The sequence below is a fragment of the Fringilla coelebs genome (genome assembly GCF_963513975.1).
Source record: "Fringilla coelebs genome assembly, chromosome: 5".
NCBI classification, from domain to species: Eukaryota; Metazoa; Chordata; class Aves; order Passeriformes; family Fringillidae; genus Fringilla; species Fringilla coelebs.
Genome location: NC_140033.1, coordinates 8,537,552 through 8,559,697, shown reverse-complemented (window position 1 = coordinate 8,559,697; position 22,146 = coordinate 8,537,552). Strand labels below are relative to the sequence as shown.

At 41.2% G+C, this 22,146-nt stretch overlaps 1 protein-coding gene across 2 annotated transcripts in view; it reads right to left on the bottom strand.

Annotated features, from left to right (window-relative positions):
* Nucleotides 1–407: 407 nt before the first annotated feature.
* Nucleotides 408–22,146, bottom strand: part of SEMA3D (semaphorin 3D) — a 132,305-nt gene continuing 110,566 nt past the window's right edge. For both annotated transcript variants that reach the window (XM_084206847.1, XM_084206846.1), the window contains exons 13-18: nt 20,685–20,773; nt 18,826–18,867; nt 17,446–17,603; nt 15,357–15,421; nt 13,014–13,153; nt 408–3,356 (exon numbers count right to left, since the gene is read on the bottom strand). In XM_084206847.1, coding sequence (XP_084062973.1) covers nt 2,943–3,356; nt 13,014–13,153; nt 15,357–15,421; nt 17,446–17,603; nt 18,826–18,867; nt 20,685–20,773 — 908 coding nt within the window. In that variant the 3' untranslated portion in view covers nt 408–2,942. The remainder of the gene's footprint in view (nt 3,357–13,013; nt 13,154–15,356; nt 15,422–17,445; nt 17,604–18,825; nt 18,868–20,684; nt 20,774–22,146) is intronic.

The window sequence follows — 22,146 nt, the reverse complement described above, 5'->3', positions numbered from 1 at the left end:
ATTCTCAATCTATCCCTCTCATTCCTTGGTCTCCAAGGTCCTCTGGATTCCTTGCATGGGTATTACCTGCACTGTATGAGGTGTGCTACCCCTGCCAGCCACAGCATTCATCTTACCCAGTGTATCAAACCACAGACTTTTATCTATGTGGGATTATTAAATATGTTCCCTGGGGTGGCATGAACCCAGTGCAACACATTGGTTTGGAGGATATTGAATTTATTTCCCATGATGGAAGAGATCTTATATCTCACTTGGGGTTTTATGCTACCACTGTACCCCAGACTGATGAGGTCATTTCTTTAAGAAGAATCGCATTGCAAGAACATTTGAAATAAAATAAATGAAAGTAGTTTTTAAGAGCAATAACATTTTAATTCAACCATTTAAATCTAAAGTTCCCAGTACTGACACCCTTACACCATATTACTACTAAAGTCAGTTTGGGGGGGTTTCATTTGTAGAATACAAACCCCCAATCATATCCAAACATAAAACAGATTATTTAGTTTTCATGGAGGAGAAAAAGTATGAAAAAAGACTCTGCTTTGCTTTTTTATGAAGTAGGCAAACATGTGATGAGAGTTGCCAACTGAAGTACCATGTCACCACTGATGAGAAGAGTGGATCCTTTGCCAGTGAATGCAGCCCACCTGCCATTCCACAGCCTTGGTGTGGTTCCACTCATTTCCTTAATGCCCAAGCCAGAGAAATGGGACTTTGTGGACTGATAAAAATCTAATAAGGAATAACTAGGCAGGTTCTGTATGGTGACAGCATAATCTTCCAGCCAAGAATATAAAGTATCCCTGTGCTTTATATGTAGTAGTTTAATACCCCCATACCTTCCCTAAGTAGTCTTAATTGGCCCTAAAATCAAGGTACCCAAATTGATGAGCCTCTTGTGAAATGCCTGGTCTACATTATTTTGCAGCAAAAATGCCAAAAAGTTCTCTGCATGTTCTCAAAGTACTGTACGACTGGTTAGTATCTTAGCATCAGTCTTTCTGCTGATTAAAGGACCTGTGCTGAGAAATTCCCTCCTCCCCACAGATGTATTTTATAATATTTAGCACTCAGTGCTTTACACTATCAAAGCATTGTACGCATGCTATCTAATATCTCCTAATTAACTCATACATCTTCTATTAGAAAAGCATCTAAAATTAATGACATATGGTATCGCTGGCTTTCGTACAACACATGCAAACGCAGCTTTCGGGTTTTACAAGAAACGTGGGTAAGCTGAGATTCCTTTCTGAAATCTGACAAACACTTTGCCATATCCGACTTTCAACAGAGAAGAAATGAACAACGATGCAAATTGGACCTTCACAATTTTAGATCTGTGACTGAATGCGCACACAAACACCAGCACGGGCGAGGGCTTCAGAGCCAACAGTTTTGGTCCCTTAATGAGGTGCACATCAATTGCACGCGTTTCCCACAGACTTTGCTCTCAAGATCTGTAGAATGCATGAGAAACAAGTAAAGTCTGTCATTTTGGTATCCATCAAAGCTGTCTTCCATGTGAGGAAGTGGCTAATTTGTCATTTCACACTCAAAAAGGCGTGAAAGGCAAAAGGGAGGGAGGTTGGATGGAACAGAGGAGAAGGGGGCTGTGACTCAGCCATCAGAGGAGACAGTAGGCCTAATTTTGAGCTTGTGTTTGTTGCTGCATATCAGGAATAAAATCAATTGAATACTACTGATGTAAAACACACAAGGATGAGGCCAGTATTTCTTGCTTATGTGTAAAAATTTACATTATTAAACCCAAAATATAAACCAAGGAACAAGGAACACTTTACAAATGAAATTATGGTATACAGCAAATTTCTAACTTACAAGTTTTATTTACATGTGGACATCTCTTATTTAATTATAATAAAAGTCTTAATTCCAACAATGCAAATTTTCAACTTAAAAATACATAAGACCTTTGAGAAAAAATCCCAAAGAATACACACATCTGAGGAATGTCAGCTCCGTGTCAAGAGCACTGGTCTCAGCCACTACATATTTCCCTCATCGTCTTTCATTTTAGCCTTGTTGTTGTCTTTTAATTTTCTTTTCCTCTGCATAAAACAAAGCCAGCAAAGGGCCAGAGAAACAGTCAGAGTCAAACCTTTAGAGGCATAGAAGAGGTGCAGGCAGGAGTCCCATTATTTGTTAATAGGATTTGTGCACATACCTCCCATGGACCACTTAGGAAATTTACTCCCAAGCATCTCGGTGGCAATTTCAATTAGAGTCAGCATTTCATTTCAGCAGATGGACTGCAAACTGGTGGCTACTCAAACACTAACGAGTAACACTCGATAATTCCCCTCTCTTAAACTATGATTATGCTTTCTCTTTTTTATGGGCAGAATGAATGCTGTCCCTAAGCCAAAACTTAATTTGATTTTTTGCTGTGCCTCTCTGTGCTAGCAAACCCCACCCGTGTGCCTGTATACAGGCCCAGTGGGTAAATTAGGGGTATTTTTGCAGATCTGTCACACATTTCTACCATGCTTCTTATTCAGAAAGATGCCAAAGAACTGGAAGTACATCTGCCTTCCCCTGAAATGTAGCCACCTCTGGGGTGGAATGTGGCAGCAAATGTTAATATGGGAACACAAACACTAAACCCTATGTGAAAATTACAAAGGAAGTAAAGAACACAGCTCACGCAGTCTAAGGCTACCCAGAAATTAGCTAAAAGTGTACACGTTTTTTTTTAATGCATTTGAAATGATCGCCTAATTTGCGGCACTCCAGCAAGGAACATCTCATTTGGCGTTGAATCCCACTGTACATTCTCACACAGATTAACAGTGATGGTAAATTTTCTGATTTCAAGAAGCAGTACTAACTCATAGGCAAGATGCACAAAACCAGAACACAGTATTTTTTTTTTCTAAATGGAAAATGTCCTTTCTTTAAATAGCATTTACAAACTACGTCGATGGTGGCCTGGCTGGCTCGTGGTGCCTTCGGTTTCGCTTTTTTTTCATCTCCTGCACATGCTTCCACTTGGCACCACCTTTGTTCCGCTGCCGCCGCTTCTCCCGGTGCCACATCTGTTCACAGTACTCATCCAGGCTAAAGCTGGGGCTGCTGACAAGCTGGATGTAGTCCTTGTACCTCAGCCGGGACTCCGTCAGCAAATCCCTTGCCCGGCCCTCCTCATCCTCAGTCTTCTGAGTGCTCTCCATCTGTCCGTTCTCGATGACGTTTAAGTTCAGCTTCACGATGGTGTGCACAAAGGTGTGCTCCTGGGCTTTGCAGAAATAGGCTCCCGCGTCCCTTCTCTGCAGGCTGCGGATCAGCAGCCCATGCTCCGTTTTAATGATCCTCTCATCAGCCTTCAGCTGTGGGGTTGGACAAGAAAAGAGCACAGGAGGTGAGTCTCATAGTCAAAGTGAGATGGGTGTCAATGCTGTGCTGAGGTGGAGGCACGGCCTGGCTGGCACGTGGCGTGTCCCATCCCTGTGGTGCAGCTGGGACAGAAACCAGCAGTTCCCTCAAGGCCTGAGTCCTGTTCCCAACTGCAGCATCTGGATCACGGACACTCAGCATGCAGTAGCAAAAGACACATGCTGTACAGCTGACAGGACAGACAGCAACACTCATCGCAGCACAGTGCAGTGAGTGAGGCTGCATTCTCCAAGGAAGGGGAGCTATTTACTGCCACAAATCCCATCATTCTTTTAACTGCTCTTTTTGAGGTATCTGTAATACACCCAAAACACCAGAGTCCTAGCAGTGCTGAGGCCCTGTTATGATGAATATGAATACTACTACTGATCTTTAGAGTGAAATGTTGTGTTTCTGATCTTCTTCAACCAAGTTTTACAAAAGGAAATTGATGCTAGCTTTGATTCACTGAGATTTGATTAAAAGCAGGCAATAAGGCTGGATGGATACAACAAAGTACAGCTCTTTTATTGCTAAGATCTGTGAAGAATAACTTAGAGAAAAATAAGAATTTAAAAAAACCAAAACTCCAAACAAAAGAATAAGCTTGCAAGTGGGAACTGAGGTCTGACAGCATAGAGGTGTAATTTCATTTACGAATAGAAATATTTTAAAAAATGCAGAGCCTCACATGTTAAAAGCAAGGTGCACCTTAGACTAGTAACACTGTCAGGTAAGTTATGTATCTGGTAATCTGAAGATTATTTCTAAACCAACCTAAATCAATAGCTCCCCCCCTCAAAAAAAAAAAAAACAAACCAAAAAACCTAAACGCAAACCAAACCAATAAACAGGATGGGGCACTGGGTACCTAAGTACTTTTGCATCTGGGAAACATAGAAGGTAAGTGATTTGCCAAAGACCATATAAAGATTAGTAGCAGAGGTGGGAGTAGAAAGCAGAGCCTTAACTCCTGACATCCAGCACCAGCATTTCCTTTGAAAATGCTGCCGGTTTGTCCCAGGCTGTTCCCTCCCAGGTGTGCTGTGTTCTGCTGCCACACAGAGGCTGCAGCACAGCTGGCACCCACAGACCTGAACTGCTGCTGGAGGCAGCCTCAGCTCTGCTGGTGGCATCACTGCCAAGGTGGAAAACTTCAGCTCAAGTTGGGTAGTGGGTTTGAGAAGGGGGGGCTGGGGGAGGAAAGAACCAACACAGAATCTGCAAAATTTCCCAGAGTGCACATCTGACCCTCCAGCAAACTTCAGAGGGTGAAGATCAGGGAGGCATAAAGATGACTAAATTAGATTTATTCACAGTGGGTAAGCTACACACTGTTTCTTTATGTAAAAAATCTGCACATTATTCCCTCTGCTACTCCATGGGAAAAAATTTATACATACATATGATTCTCCATCTGTTATGATTCTAACTCACTAGTACTTTATCATAATAGAGTCTCTTGGATTAAAGAGATGGATGAAATGACCTTACAGGGCTTTCAGCTTTACCCTTTTCTAAGTTTCTTTGACAATGCCTTTGAAATCATTAAAAAAGTTTTAGAGACCATATTGAGATCACCAGAAAAAACAATGCACATAAATATAATACAACCAGAGACAGAGATTTTTTTTTCCTGCTGCTTCAGCTGTAACAGTCTTCAGTAACATGCATTAGACAGGTATGTAGGAAAGTCATATGTATGGATGGATAGAGGCCTGTGTACTGCCACAGACAGGAGCAGCAGACACAAGAAATAAGTTGCTACAAAAGCAGGTCAGATTTTGTAGCTCTGGTTGCCTGTTTCTCTGGCCAAGTATTTTTTGGCTCCTGCCCTCAGTTGTTGGTGTTGGGAGCTTTAGTTTCACTGTTTGTAAACTGTATATAAGCATATCTACTCAGTACCCGGAGGGTGAAATGATACAAATTTCAGGAAATTCCTGGAAAATCGATTGCCCTGACAACAGGTGCAACATGAGCACAAGCTACTTCCAATTTACCACACTGAGTCTAAACCAGATAAATTATGGCCAAGCCACATGCACAGAAGATAACAGGGAGACAAACTAGAAAAGGCTGCTTTTCTTTTGCAGAGCCCACGGCACAGGGCACTAGTCCTCAACTGGATCAGCCAGTGACACTTCACGCCAAGTAAATGCTCCTTTTTTAAAGAAGCATCAAATTTACAAAAGAATCCACAAATAAGGACCTGTAGGCAGAAATATGTCTAGGACAGGTGTTTCCTTGTGGTGCTGTGCTCCACAGAGAGCAGCAGGAGCAGGGGCCCAGTGGAAGTGCTTGGAGGCCTGGCTTTTGCAAGACAACACGGAAATCCCTTTCTTCTGCCCAGGCTTCATGTCAACATGAAGATCCAAGTTTGCAAAATTTTGGGAGAGGCCTGGGAAGAAGCAGCTAACTTCCAGACATTTGGGTTTCATAAGGCACTGTGCAAAGACCAGTTTCCCACATTGCCTGAGTGAAAACAGGACTGATGTCTTTGAGCTTGGGGCTTGATGCAATCGCAGCAGTAGCATCTGCCTGCCGGTGGCTCTGCCAGTATTGTAGTCTAGAGCCTCTTGACAGCTGTGCACCTCCCACACTTGGAAGGGCTCCAGCTGGCTGTTTGGGCTGGCTGGGTGCCAGTCCAAAGTGCCCTCTCTAGGGCTTTGCCTCTTTTCAGTGAAAGAAAGGCAGAATAATGGCAGATCCAGAGTTGAAAAGATCACTGGACCCCCAAGTCCAGCACCCTGCTACTCATAACTATTTGCCATTTGTGTAACAACCATCACTTTTTAGTCATAAAAGTGTTAACTGATGGAGCTGTCCCCTGCTCTGCCTTGGGATACTGCAGAGAAAGGTAAAAGTCTAAATTGGTTCTGTCCCCTAATCCCAGCCCATCATGACTCCTATTTTTAATGAAGCAGCGCTCCTACACAGTGTCCTGTGTTAACCTTGGACACTGATTTAGGGTGACTGTCACCTCCTCCTCTGTGCCTTCATTGTTCATTCCTTTCTTATCCTCTGGCAGGATAAAATTATGGCTCAGATTTCACACATATTGAGCAACACTTCATTACTGCTTTCCCCCCTCACTTCTCTTTTTGGTATCCTGTTTATGTTGTTTTACCCATAGGTTCAGAACTCCTCCTGTCTTTCCTCTCTGCTTTCCTCCCCACAGGGCTCTGGAGTTTCATAAACACCTGGCATTTCATTACTTGGTAGTAGATCTTTAACCTTTCACTTGAATGTTTAATGTGGTCTATGGTTCCTGACCTATAGATGTAAAATGTATTTTATTAAATTCTGAGGAAAGTGAAAAGATTGCTTAGATAAAAGAAATTTTGTTTTGTTCAATTGTGGATTCACTGTTTTACCCCCCACCATGTCAAAATCAGTAACTCTTCCAAAATATTTCTAAATGGGATTTAGCAATTCAGAAGTACACAGGCTTAAATTCATAAAAGCTTGCTGACATGTCCTTAAATTTGAGCATACAATAAAACTTTAACACGAAAGACAGCTTTGTTCCATAGGAAACAACTTACAAATCATTAAAAATTAAGCAATTGATTACCAATTGCTTTCTTTTCTTAGTGAAGTGGGAGCAGATTTTTGATGAGACTGTATCAACAAATTATACTTTTATCTTTCATGATAAGCATAAAACAAAAGTTTTCCAGAACTTATATTAACTGAATTATGGCACATGCCATAGATTCCGGCAATGTATGACAAAGGGAAAACAACTCCACACAAATCTAACACTTGATTTTCACAACCTAAATTTAACAATGAAGAAAAAAAAATATTGCCAATAATTGCCAATGGCAAATCTTTAAACAATCAGTAAGTTGGAAAACAATCAAGGATTTGAAAGTGCTGTGGCACCAGGTTAGGTCAATGCTTTTTGTCCTTTGCTAATGATGTGTTTAGATAGCTCCCTCTTTACAAATAATTCACATGTCAGCTCTTTCACAGTTAAAACACTGCACCTGTCTGGGAGAAGAAAGTGGCTTCAAAGCCTGCCTTTCCTCATTAATCAACATGTGAAAAAATGTTAGAGGTAAAGCTGGACTAATCATGGGTTAGTGCAACCCCTGAACAAATTGAGACAGGGAGAAAAGAAAATGAGGAACATTTGCAGAGAATTCACATTCATCTTTGTTTTTCTATTGTTTTCTTCATCCTCATCATTTGACTGGAAATAAAGATCACTCTAGGGTTTTTCTGACATTATTGTTACACATTACTGTTTCTCTTGTATGGGAAAATAATAATTTGGCTACAACACAGCTGTACAGTTAATTTTTTTTAAAACATCTTTTTTTTAATTCACCCACAGCCTCAGGAAAAATGAAGAATGTGTTGCTGGTAAAATGGCATTATGGACACGCATGATTCCTATTAGTTTCAAGGTGAAGTTTACTTCTTACTCTGAGACTAAACTTTAAACTCCTCCATTTCTATTATTTCTCCAATATATTCGAATCAAATTAGAAATGTCACTCAGTACAGAGTTACTTCTCCTCTTTCCCAATGAAACTGTCAAAAATATTAGTCGTACTTAAGACACTTAAGGTATTAGAAGAAAAAAAAGGCAATGAATGATACAGTAAAATAAAAGAATGAAAGCATGAGAACTATAAGTAGTCTTTAGGCTGCAGAATTAATCCTTTTTTTTTTCTTTTTCCCAACTCTCTTGACCGTCTTTCTAATTGACCTAAAGATTCAAACACTGAATTACACTCCCCTGACAGAAGGTACTACTGGAAATTCAGTCCTTGCTGTGTGCCCTCTGCCTGACTCAGCCATCACCCAACTTTTGGATTTCAGGGCTGGCACTGAATCTGTGGCTTTTTTTTTTATGATTCTGCTAGACCAGATGTTTGAAACAAAGTTGCCATCATGATGCAAAAACCTCCAGATGCAAAAAGATACTGAAACTTATCTCTTGGATAAATTGAAAAAAATGCCTAAAATGTGGAATGAAACAATATATCCTTGCTGTGATGGCAGAGCTAGGTCACAACGTTGTGCCTTGCAATACGTCCTGCCCAAAAGTGGGTCCAGCTCTTCTATCTACCAAAATATCAGATAGTCTTTAAGTTTGGTCCACCAGGAAAATACAGTCTGAGCTGTGGGACAGGAATGTGGAAAGGATGAGAACTGCTGAAGGAGAAACTGGAATATCCCCAGCCATTTTGGTGGATGTATTTTCACCACCAGGTATAAGCAGAGCAGAAAGAAGAAAGTTGAAAGTGATCTGCACCTATTTTGTCTCTTTACACCATATAATTTGTTCTGTCCCCTGCTGCTGAGGTGGCAGCTTGGTAGATTGGGAGCCTTGGGGGACTGAGGGTGAAGTGCAGCCTAAAGCAGAGGGGCTGAAGCTTTTCAGAGCAACGAGGCACCAGAACTAATGCCTTTGTAGGGAGCCACGCCATTTGCTTTTTGCAGTCCTGACACTTGTTATATACGTAAAATAACACAGGACTTTTTTTGAGAAATAACTAGTATCTGTTTAAAGCTTCAGAGAGCTTCATCAGTCCAAGACACTACGAACAGATGACGTCCCCAGAGTTTTTTATGAACTCCAGGCACTGAAACACTCTCCGTCATCCCACTGACTAACGCTGCACGCACAGGAACAAACATGATCAATTGCGTGAGCAACGCTAACCACAAAAGCACTAGATATTTGACTCCTGACCTTAAAACAGCTCTGAACTACAGGGAAATGTACTCCCACTGGCAGCAAAATGACCTGGTGACAGCTTCTGTACCACAGGAGATCCTGTCCCTCCCCACAGGTTGCTCTGCCTGGAAGTCACATTCTGCACCATGACCTTAAGGGTGAAATGTCGGGGACATCCTGCTGGGCCAAATGCTTCCCATCTAGTCTGGATTTTGCCCTTTTCCTTCCCTCAGGAAGCTGCAGTGCATGTCTGGGACAGTGCAAAGCCACCTCTTTGTAAAGCCAAGTTTAAAGACTTGCTAAGACATTACAGCTCCAGCCCTGGAACTAAAAGTCCGTAACCTAAGTTCCAGGTGCGGGGAGTCATTTGCAAAGCATGGTATCGTCATCACAATAAGTTACACTGCTAAGACATGCACCAAAAGAATGCACAGTGTTATTTGAGAAATCTGCTGCAGGAAGGGAGACAGAGAGAGCAGAAAATATAATTGTAATGGGAAAAGTTATGGTAATGCATTGGTTGAGCAAAGATCAAGCTATACATTAAATATGACCTCAGTGTTTCTGTCACATATGGTATTTTTGTCAAACTGAAGTACTTTGAAAAGAAAGTCAATTACTCTGCTCTTCAGATTTTCTAGGAAGGTCTCCAATCAGGTTTTTATACTGAGGAACTCATTTTCACTGGTAAATCAAGTTAGAAAACCTGGAAACCTCAATTTCTGGATCTGCAAATTATTAAGGGATTAACATTTTAACCATTTCACCCTTATTCCATCAAATAGGAGAAATGATTGTTCAGCATCTCTACAGACCTGGTCAATAATTTACAGATCCATAAATGAAATTAGGAATTTAATGTCCTGCATTTGAAAACATGTATTTTCTACATGAATATAGTTATCTTAAAAAGTAAACAAAAAGTTTCTTTTTTTTTTTGGTTTTTTTCTAGAAATGATGTCTACCAGTTTAATATATGCAAACAGAGTTTGTTCAGGAGTTCAATTTCTTAGGATCCTGAAACTAAGCTGGGTCAAAATACTATAAATTGTTATTATTAGAATTTTCTGGCAAGCTTCAAACAGAACTAAAATCTATACATTGTGTTTAAGTGACCTGATCCTCTAACCATCGTGTGTATATGCATTTCTATAGGCTATTATCTTCAGACTGAAAAAAACCAAACAACCAAAAAACCCCCCAAAACCCCAACCAAAAAAACCCCAAAACCACCCCAAGAGCGGAGTTTTACCAAAACTAGATCACAGAGGCACTGCTGTGGATTAAGGCATAACATGTGACAAAAAGCTCTTTGCCTACTTTTAACATTCCTATTGTAGAAAATTTGTGCACATTTCTCCTTCAAATTTTCTACTAAATTTGCCTCAGAGGTTAATCCAGCCTTTTAGGAAAGATTTACTTTTCTCATGCAAACAGATGTCAGACTGTTTACACAGAGCAAGCCCAGTAAACATTGCTGTTAATGTGCAAAGATGAATTCTGTGTGCTTGCTGGGGCTTCTAATGCCACCACACATGTGCACACATTCCATAAATCCCTCCCAGTGTGCACATCCTTGGCATGTGTTGGATGTCACCCTCCAGTCCTGCTGTGTTGGACATCACCAGGCCAGGGTAAGGGGCATTTGGAACAGAACAAACAGGAGGGGCCAAGCCACTGCCACAACAAACCTCCTGGAAATACAATGTGTATCAAGAAAAGAGTATAGCATTTATTAAGGCTATGCTAGACATGCTAGCATGCTGTAAATTTGCTCAAAAGTTGTTTTGACCTGCAGTTTGTTCTGTGATCAAACCAGAAAGACAGCTTGAGCTTGGTTCCATGACCTTCTGAGGCCTAGCTGAACCTGTGATTTATGAGAAAATCAACTGATAATATCTTTTTCCTTAAATTGACACAGATAAAGACTCAAAAGCAGCCCTTCAAAAGAGGCTTTTAAGTCTTGAAAGTGTAATCTCTTATGATATAGAAATATTACATTCTTCATAGGGAATGGCTCCTTTATGCCAAGTTTACAGTTCCTGGTACAGTTGCAATACATTATTTTTTAAAAAATTGAGTCTTCTCAAAACTTGACTTCTCATTCATTAAAAAAAAAAAAAAAAAGAAACCACACAAAAGGAAAGAAAAACAAGAATAAACACCTCCTCTCCCCTGCCCCCCAAGTGAGAAACCTGTTAACTATCTGCTTAAATTGACTTTAGAATTATTCTTAAATATACAGTAATAATAAAGAAAGTGTTTTACTTGTTTCCCTGCTCAAATATGTGAGTGCAGTTACAAACTGCTGCCTTAGGGAAGGTGAGCACAGAGTCTCCTGTACAGGAGAGTAAAGTTAACTCCATTTCAGTAAAATGAATGACTGTAGGTCTTTAAATGCCAACACACTTCTAGCTGGGTGTGCACTTCAACCTCCTGTGGCTGAAAGAGTGCTTGGCCATCTAATCAGAAGGGATTTTATTTTTTTTTTGTTTTTACCACATAAAGGCTATAATGGCTCTTACAGGTAGTATTTCAAAGTAAGAATCTCTTTTGGTGCTAATGCACCTGTCCAAAAGTTAATTATGCTTTTTTTTCCCCAGCAGAGGAAGAAAGTTTTATCAATCCCAAACGTGTAAGAGAAGGGGAATAAATTAAAAGTGTTACAGTCAATATACAGCCTTGTATGTTTTTGTCTTTTTGTAGAAAATCAGGAGTATCCCCTAACTCTGGCCTTCTGGGCCAAGACATAACTGGGGTTGCAACTTAGGGGTGAGTACCATGAGTCACATCTGACCCAGAGGTGATTCCCTCCCAGACACCTGCCCTGGCCTGCAATTCCCCAGCACGTCCTGTGCACTCAGGAAGTCTCATAGGATGAATTATCACTGAGAGTGGAACACCAGTTGTATGTTTGATAGTTCCTGTCATTTAAACTAATTTTTGTCTTGGATGAACATCTAACAGAAAAGCATATCTAGCACCTGGGACCAGAGCCTTTGAAAGGGCAGTTCATTTCCCTTCTCCTTCCCTGTTGCCATGGCTGCCATCACAGCAGGACTTGGCCTCAGACACAAAATCACTCATGTAAGAGAAAGGCTATGAACACTCCTGAGGTTTGAAACTCACTCACAAACCCAGTCCAAACCAGTCCCAGTACATTGACCTTTCAGTCATGTTGGAGAGCTCTTTTGTCACTAGCTCAGAGAGGAATCATCAGGAAATTGTGCAGGGGGTTTGCTGCAACCTGGAGGCTTCTCCAGAGCTTCTCCATCAGTGAGGACCCCAAAGCTCCATCCCAAAGGAATTAAGGGCCATCACAAATCTCACTGCTTTCTTTGCCAGATGCGAGGAGCAATCCTTAACCTGAATTCTCTAAATGCCATTTAAGCAAAAATCTCAGACTCCACTAACAAGAAAAAAAGCAAATAAAAAGCCTTTTAACCACAGACCATTCCTCCTCTCGGGAGAGATGGAGAGAAGCAGCAAACCATACATGCAATTCTTAGCTAACCTTCTCAACATGGTAAGGGAAAGCAATCAGGCACTAAATAGAGCTGAGACTTTTTTGAAACATAAGGTTTTGAACATACTTTTACCTACAGAAGCAGATGCATTAATTATTGGACAAAACAGCTTTGACTTTTTAATCACTTATCTATATTATCTCTCTTTTTATTTTTTTTTAATAGGATGGGCAGGTTAAGTCAAATAAGTATCAAAATCTGCCTATGATACAGTGCAAATGGCTTCTTTCTTCCCCACTGCATGCCCCAAATGGTGATAGCAGAATGCTATGTGATACCTAAGGTGAGGCAGGGAAAAGTAAAACATCCACTAGCCCCAGTAACTCCTGCCTCTAAATGCTCAGCTGAATTCTCTATGGAGGAAACCTGCCTTGATGATTATAACTTACCTCTTCTCGATGCTCTTCTCCAGAGCGTTGAACATACCACCTAATAGAGGCTTGCTGGGACTTAGGAGTACATTCCAGAAAAGTGGAATTAAATTCAATGCCAAAAATCACCTTTTCATCAGCAGTTTCATGACTAATGCCTGGAAAGCAAACATGGTACAGGAGATTAACCCTGACCTGCTTTTTAAAGCAATGGGAAAACAGCCTGATTCAGAACAGATGCTAGAAGAGTGAGTGAATTATAAAAACGCAAAAGGAAACTTAACTTTTAGCTTAAACTATAACTATGAGGATTTAGAGGCGGCTGCTAACCTTCCTTCAGTGCAACTGGTTTTTAAGGAGGTCAATAAAATCTCTATCATGAGCTTGCTCCATTTTAAACTTGGGGCTTTCACCTATGAGGAATTTAAAAGCTGACCTGTATTTTTCCTTTAAGTAATGCAACTACTAAACCTGAGCTAAACCTGTTAAGTTAGATTGTATGGTCTGGTTTGTTCACCCAAAGGAGTCACAGAGCTAAAGTAAACTGAAGTTTGCTTCCCTTCAGTGTAATTTGAAATGCTCTGTAGTATGTTTCAGAACAAACACTGAAGGAGCAATGAGGAGATCTGAAATCCTTTCTTGGTCTTCTGTAAATCTGAGCAAGTAATATTCTAATCTCTGCATCTTCATTTTTTTTTCTAGTCTGTCTTATCTGTGTCTTATCTACCTAAGCAAGAGACTAAAACTGTTTCTTATGCTCTGTGAATAACAGAAAGGAAAGTGAAAACAGTGGTCTCTCCGAATCAAAAGTTAGCTCCACGTCAGAATTAAAACAATTTTGGATCATGCTTTCAATATAACAAGTACCTTTATGAGATCTATAGAAATTCAAGCTCTCTGCATCATTTCCCTGTGCCACTAAGATTTAGGTAGAGCCAAACAACTTCATTCAGCCAACAAAGTCTCTGGGGGAGAATCTCACACAATGGAGCAGTGGATTTAAATAAGTTTGGGGACCATAATATTACTGATTATCACAAAATGGCCTAAATAAGCCAAGAGCCTGGAGTGACAAAGGTCATCTTCATGGGTTTATGGCACACAGGAGTCACTCCTAGGTGGATAAAATTGCTATTTGGTGGCACCATGTCAGGGCAAAGAATTAATACCAATTTCTGTGCTACAAGACTGTAGATTTGTCTAATAAAGCTAGCTCTTCCAGTATCTCTTTATCATTCCAGGAAAATGTGACACCGTCAGCCTTTCTGCTAGGGTTTCTATAACCTTGAGCTTTGCAGGCTCAGATATCAGTGTTCAGAGAGTTGTGGCAAGCAGCAAGCAAGAAAATTCCGGCCCTTGGGATGAACAGGAGTTTTGTCGTTGACTTTGATGGAAATGAGATCCTACCCTGACTTTTTAACTATGTCTGCAAGCACACATGTACAGTCAGAGCCCTCTAGGCTGTGCAACAGACTTCAGGCTTTGATCCCATGGCAAGCAGCTCTGATTTCTGCACTGCCTCCCACTGAGGTCTGCAGCAGGGACCCAGCACCGCAGCGGCACAGAATAACCGGAGATCAATGGGAAGGGATGGCTTGTCCCAAAGCCAGTGTTCAACGTGGTGATACAATCAATACTGTTTTGTCTGGATTGTTCACTTTAATAAGCAGCTAGAAGAACCCCAGACAAAGCCAAGCTTGGGTCTGAATGCTCTTCATTTATTTTATGCTGCCACAGAGATTGCTGTGTAACCGCAGGGTTTCACACTGACAGTGCTCGCTGAGAGAGAAGGGCTGCAGATGCCAGAGGAGCAGCCAGACCCTTTGGCATCTGAAAAGAGGGTGTGGGAAAGGGAGGGGGAAGCAGGCAGGGGGAAGGGGGTAGGTTCTTGTTAATAACAGGAGTATTTAAGTAGCTGTGGGAAGGGGAAGGGGCTGGTTTGGCAGCAGCAGCTCAGCCTTTGGGCCAGTGTCAAGTGGCAGAGGAGAGATGGCATGTTCCCCACCCAACCCTGCAAGCTTCCTTGTGGGATTTGCTGCCCTGTTTCTGGATGGAACATCATGCACACTCCATTAGCTACCTTCAGGCATGTGTGTGATGATCTGGTGTCAGGGCCATACCTCCCTGCCTGGTGTGAGTGCTGGGGAGGGCTGCCCAAAAGGGATGCAAGGGTGACATCCCACGCTGGCTGTCCCTTACTAGCTCCAGCTCTGAAAATTTAACTGTGTCAGGGCTAATGGACATGAAGTGTGGCAAAGGCAACTGTTCTGTGGAGCTCAGCAAGGTTTTGGAGACAGAGACTGTCACAGCAAAATCTGCTGCCTAAGCAACAAAAGAGCAAGAAAGGTGAAAAATACTCACTGTCTTCCACGTCCCAGCACTGTGCAACTGGGTCTCCATACTTGACATCCTGCCTCCTGGCTCGCCTATGGGAAGAGCATGCAAACTTGTAACACTTCAGACATAATTGCTGGAATGCAACAACAAAATACAGAGGAGCTCAGCAGATGTGGACTTGCATTGCTCCCATCCTACTGCTGACAATTACAGTCTTAACTAAAACCAGTTTCACCCTCAAAGCAGCATGTGGCCTAGAGAGATTTGTATAACTGACATCAAGAGAAGAGCCTGTGATTTGGGAAAACCACTGTGAGGGAAAAGAGAAAAAACAAGAGAAAAATATCTGCCTAAAATAAAGAGTGTGTAAAGCAGTGACAGAAAGAGTGTCTAAACTTGCTTTAGGAGCACAGGGCTAATGGTGGGGTGGACTGTGTTGCAAATACCTAAAACATTTCATATTGTAGGTCATGAAAAAGATCTGAAGTTCAACAGGTGATATTCAAAATTAAGCTCAGTATTAGCCCAAGGTAGTACTGACTAATAAAGCAATTATTAAAATGAAGAGAGAAGAGCATGTATTTTAGTTTGTTAAAAAACAATTGACAAATCTTGTTATCTTAGCAGACAGACAAAAACATAAGGCAATCGTCTGAGATGACCTACTAACTTGCCCACCAGTCTCTGGATGTGCTACATGAACTCACCATGATTTACTGTCATTTCAGTGTAATAGCACTAAAAAATAAGTAAACTCTTTCTCTGTGTATGACTTTATTTCACAAGAGCTATGGAAAAAAATGGAAACTTTTTCAGTTTTTCAGTAGAAGAATTTGAGATCCAGGAAAGAACTGGTCCCTTTCTCACAAGCCACAGCAGTGGGACCTCCCATGTGCAGAGCATGGCCTCAGAAGGAGAGCAGGTTGCTAAGGCTGATCTGTTCACCGAGCAAAAGCTGTAGACATTCTGGAAGCACAGCCTTCAGCACAGAAGGAAAACATTCAAGTAACTGATCTACTGCAGGATTCCCAGGGCCAGTCACCCATCCTTTGTTTTCGAGACACAGACTTTTGGCCTTCCCTCCAAACTGCACATCTGTTAAAAAGCATGGACCATCGATCTCCGTGTCCCAGCCCACCCCAGACTTCAGCAAGCCTCATGTGTCACTAACTTTGCAGTGAGCCTGAACACTTGCTTTTCTCCTTTCTTTTATGCTTCTCTGAATTTAGTTTGCTTTGGCTATGAGGGAGAACCCATAAAGTTTCTTGACACCATGACATGGTAACTTATGAGTCATTAACTTCAATGGCTCAGGACCCAGCCCTGTGACCCCTAAGGTAGAAAGGGGTCTGAGAGCCTGAGCTCTAACTGCAACCCCACTGCAAGAATTACTGCAAGAATTACTGTCAGGAGGACTTTGTCCAAAGCAGAATAAAGAGGCTGTGAAGAACTCTGGTTGCAGCTAAATCAGCCAAAAACTTCAGGAGACATATCCAGCAGCTTAGGCACTGCACTGCTAGACCCTGCAGTGTGCTCTCCCTCCATCCAGATCCAAGGTGTTGTCCTAGCTGGTGGGTACAGAAAATTCAGATGAAGCTTCTTTCACTGTGGAAAGGCTGCTGCCAACGTGGTCAAATCACGGTACTTAAATCTCTGTCTCCCTCTCATGGCTGGACCACAAATACAATTGTTGGTTAGGTCAGGGAATTAAATATATTTTATTATTGACCACTCTGGGATGCTATGTTAAACTCTGATTTCTAACTCCTCTGAAAAAGTCAGAAGCTTAAGAGAGGCTCTTGCCTCTCGGGCAGAGTTAGCCACAACCTGGACCTCCATCTGAGCATCTTGTGACTTAAAGAATTCAGCATAAAAAAGGAAAGTGATGGATTTATGATCTTAGCTGCCATAGCCAAGTTACTGTCACACACACTTAAACAAAGCTATGTTGTCTTCACAGCTCTTCGAGCAGAAATGTGAAACATGGCCAGAGTATGATCACATTTTAAGGCAAATGATATGCTAAGTAAAAAGGCAACAAGTTATGAATTGGAACAGCTAAAATTCTTGCAAGCAGCAAGATCTTTTACAGCACATCGTGGTTTTTTCTTACCTTTTAGAAGTGGGGGCATATCTGGAACAAGAGTTTCCATCCCAGGCACAGTATGGGTCTCTGGCAAGACAGCAGTCTGCACAAGCCTTCCCATACGTGTGACATCTGTGCAGAGAGAGCTGAACCAATCCATCCCTGGAACCAATGTACAATTGTTGCTGCAAATCAGGCAAAGCGAATTAATTAGAAGTGTTCTCCAAGTAGCCAGTGTAAAAAGTTCCCTTCTTCAGTGCCACAGTTGCAGACTTTTAACCTTAGCCCAGATTTTGTAAAACAAGGGGAAAATTCCTCCTTTAGTGTGAAATGTTTCTCAGGGCTCAGTGTGAATTGGCCAGTGCCCATCCATCCCAGCAACACAGCAGAGAGGAAAGGGGGCTGCAGTTCTGGAAAGACACCAGCACTCAACACCCTCACACCTTTAGATGTGTGCTGTAGTAAAAGATCAGAACCAAACCACGGAAAGAATGGCTTAATAACACATTTAAAAACGAGGGCTGGATAGTCATGATGTTAACAGCCTGGGAACTAGGGGTGACCCCGTGTGAATAAACTTCATGTTCTGCTTCTGATCCTGAGGTAGGACAGGGATAATGTTACTGCCCTCTCCCCAGCGTGCCAGTGGGTCGCCTGAGGAGCCAAGGGTGGTCCAGGCTGGAGCTGGCTCATGCAGCACTTCCATCTGGCCTGCCACCTTTTTGCATGGGAGATGGGACCCAGCTGTGCTGTGCGTGCCTGAAAGCCAAAATACCTCCTCCCGTGTGAGTGAGCCGCGTCGTGCCAGAGCTGCTCTGGCCACTTCTGTAGGTCAGGGAGGGGTGGCTCTGGTGTCACACTGCCTCTTGAACATGCAAGGAGCCATCCCAGAGCTTGGAGCTGCCATAAAACCCTTTCCCATCAGGAGATACCACACTGGGACCGGCCCCTGCGCTGCCAGGGTTGGACCACCCAGATTCAGGCTGCAATTTTAGAGGAGGGGGACTGGTTGTGTGCATACAAATTTTAGCACAGTGAGGCCCTAATCTCTCCTGACTACTAATAAAAATAAAAACAAAAATAGTAATAATAATTTATTGCTAGATTGTAAAGAGACAAGTATTTCTGGAGGCTGGAAAAAGAATGTGCCTTGGCTTCACTTACAAATCCCACTACCATATGACTAAAGGTTTGTTTCCCTGAATAATTACCAGCCTGGGTACACAAATTGCTGTTTGTAAGCAAATGGGAATTAGGCAGGGAAACAATTTCAAACATTTCTCCTTCCTTCCAGTTAAATTTTAAGAGCCATCCATGGGAAGCTTGGCTCCTAAGCAACAGGCGACACCTGAAAATAGGTGTTCAGTGTACCCATATCCTCCAGTAGTTAAACAAGATTATGATTACCTGTTTTTGAGAAATCTCCATGGTTGAGATAAATGAAGGATGCTGAAAAATAAAACAGCAAGGTGTGTTAGTTTACAAATTCCCTGCTCTTAGGGAAAAAGAGAACAAAACTTAACGCACAATAAGCAAATAAAATTACAGGTTCGTTTGCATGGTTTTAAGAAAATATGGAAAAAAAACCCCAAACAACAGAAAATCAAGAAATTCATGCTGCCAAAAAGAACTCCCATAAATTTTCCCAGCTGGAAGGAGGGAATTAGCTTCTCAGAGTTTGCTATCTACCCCATCCTGGGCAATGAGCCTTTACATCAACTTTAGTTCATATTAAGCACTATTTGAAAGGCTTAGTTGCCATTTAAGGGATACATAGGCAGATCTCTGCACCAGGATATATTTCATGGCTATGAGAGACAGTGAAATTTTTGCCTGCAACTGATGTAAGAACAGCACAAAGCTCAGGGTATTAGCTATCAACCAACAGAAGATTAATCTAAGCCTATTGTTTAATATTAATGCAGTTTGAGGAAATAAAGCACATTTTTTCAGCCATTACCCCCTTCAATTTTCTGGATTCAAAAACACAGAGGTAGCATTTATAAACATTACCAATAAAAATGTGAAGGAATGTCGACTGAGTAGAAAAAAATGACCTCCTTTTTGTTTTAAATATGATATGGCACATTTTCCCTTGACGTTATGTTTTAAGAATGCAACAAATTGGTGTACATACTGGAACTGCTCATTATTTGGCAGGCAACTGAGTAATCTTGGTATTTTCTGAGTGATATTTATAATTGGTGTCCAAGACAGTGGGAAGAAGACATAGAGATCCTTTAAATCAGAGCTTCATCATACACGACATATCAAAAGGAATATGAAGAAATGAACTCTTTGAAATAATTTTTAATGATCCTGTGCTTACACTTGGAAAAGTCCCAAATTAATTTATTCAGTATGGACAACAATTTGGGCTGGACAGCACATAGCAGAGAGGATGTGTGAGAAATTAATCAAAATGCTGTGGATGCAGACGAACTTTGATGGAAAAGGGAAGTGAAAACTGAAGAAGAGCTATGCAGCATGAGAAGAAAGCAAAGTGAGAATGCAAAGAACTAAGAAGAAACTAATAAATGGAAAAATAAAATCAGTAGGGAAGACAAACGTTTCCATTTTCCTGATGCAAAAGTATGTTGATGTCAGCTCCTTTACCAGCACTAAAGTTAGTCAGAAATTGTGCCTGTGCAACAAAAAGAATCTTGGGCTTTTCACAAGCTGTATTTATGAAGAAGTCATTGGTGTTAGCAGGGTTCCAGTTACAGAATAACCAAATCAAAATGGTCAAAAATACTGAGTCAGCTTTCACCAATAAATAAAGGTACAACGATAATCAAAACTAACTTCTTTTTTATTTTCCTTATGTTTTCAATTCCCATTGTTGCTATTTTAAAGGACTTCTCTGCACCCATGGAATTTTGTGTGCTTGTCTTTTAAAAATTATGATTGTACCTAGAATACTGTCAATGCCAATTGGGCCATAGAAAATTTTACATTAAAAATACAATACTACTATTTTAATAGGTATAAATAATAAAAAATGTGGGCTCATAATAAGATTTCAAACTAGAACAAAGCAGGCTAAATGATGCTTTCTATGGGTTTAAAAAATCACGGTCTGTTTGGTTTTGGACATTTTTCAATTGACTTGCCCAAAGAACACCAAGGCATTTAAAAATTTACGTAGTGTCCCTCTGGAAACTTGAACGAGTTCCACTAAACAAACAACCAGACAGACAAAGCCAGTTTGGGCCATGGAGTCCCCTGAATAATATTTAATTGATGTTGTGGCTATTAATGCTTACCTTGAATATCTGCAGCTCTTCCAGGACCACCTCCTCCTTGGTCCACTTCTCCTTTGTGATACTCACAACCTTCAGGACGGTGCCTACATCTGAAACAAATGTGCCTCATGTAAAACCCTCAGGTATGTTTCAAGAGGTGTGGGCCACTCCATTTCCTGCCCTGTAGATAAAGCTAATCCACGAGGGATGCTGCTTTCCAACCACATCTATCCCCTCTGCATCCACTGCAGCCTGCAGAGCTCTCTCCATACAGTGCATTTATGGTTTCACTGTATGGCTGAGCCAACACAGTCACAGGCTGCTCCTGGCAGGGATGGTCCAGCTCTCCTGCTACACAAACACACACAGACAAGCATGTCCATGCTGCCAGCTACAAGTTTCTGCACATTTCCCTGAGCCAGAACTGGGGCCCATCTGACCCCAAAGAGAACTGGCTCAGGGGACTAAATTGGCAGAAAATTATTTCCTCTTTTTTATAGAATTCATTTGTTTCCAGTATAGCTCCTCAATCAGAAGTAAACTTCATTTTAATGCAATGAGTTAAGCAATGCACTTTTTAAATTTATTTTTTCAGTTAAGTATTTTTTTTTAAAAACCCAACTTCATTCAGTATCAGAATCTTCATTTATTCACTACTTCTTTGGAGTCATCTGGAGTTTTAAAGTTAAATCTATTCATCACTTTAACCTGGATTTTTGCTTGGTGAAAAAAAATAGCTGTTCATGTCAGACCATTACACATTACTGAACCTTGAAGGGCCTTAAAAGAGCTCAGAAATTGCTCAGGGGAAGTGGGTCGGGTGCTGGGATGTGGGAATGACGCAGGGCAGCTTAGTCCTAAGCTCTACACATAGCAGTGAAATAATGAAAAATAATACATTATAAGGCAAAGAATGAGATTTTCATTCTTCTTTTCCCAAACTACTGAAGTTCATATTACCAATCAAAGCCAAATTATTAAAGTTTGCCTTATGAATTAGAGGTTTTTTTCCAGAGTTTGTTTGACATAATTGCCAAAGTCACACATGTACAAGTTGGCTGTGTACATTCAAACATTTAATAAGCTACTGATCTTCTGCTGCTCAACATCTCCAGGGTTATTTGTTATATCCCTATTCAGTCTCTGTATATAACTGAAATTTTATCTTTGAGGTAATTTCTTTCCTTACAATGAGTTTAGAGGATAAAACAGAACAAAACCACGCACTTACAGAAATGAAACCTCAGTTTTAAAGAAGGCATTGCAGAAAAACAAATGTCTGCATATTGTGGAGTGCCATCTAGTGACTGCATGGTACTTGCTGGCCTTGACATCTCTAAAGCTGACTACACTTGAAGTGTTTGTCTTAGTGCCAGGTAGGAACAGTTAACCTTGGAGTATTCAATTGCTGGTCTCTCAATATAATTTTATTTCTACAAAAAACTTCAAAATGGAGGACAACAAACATGTGAAAGCAGCTTCT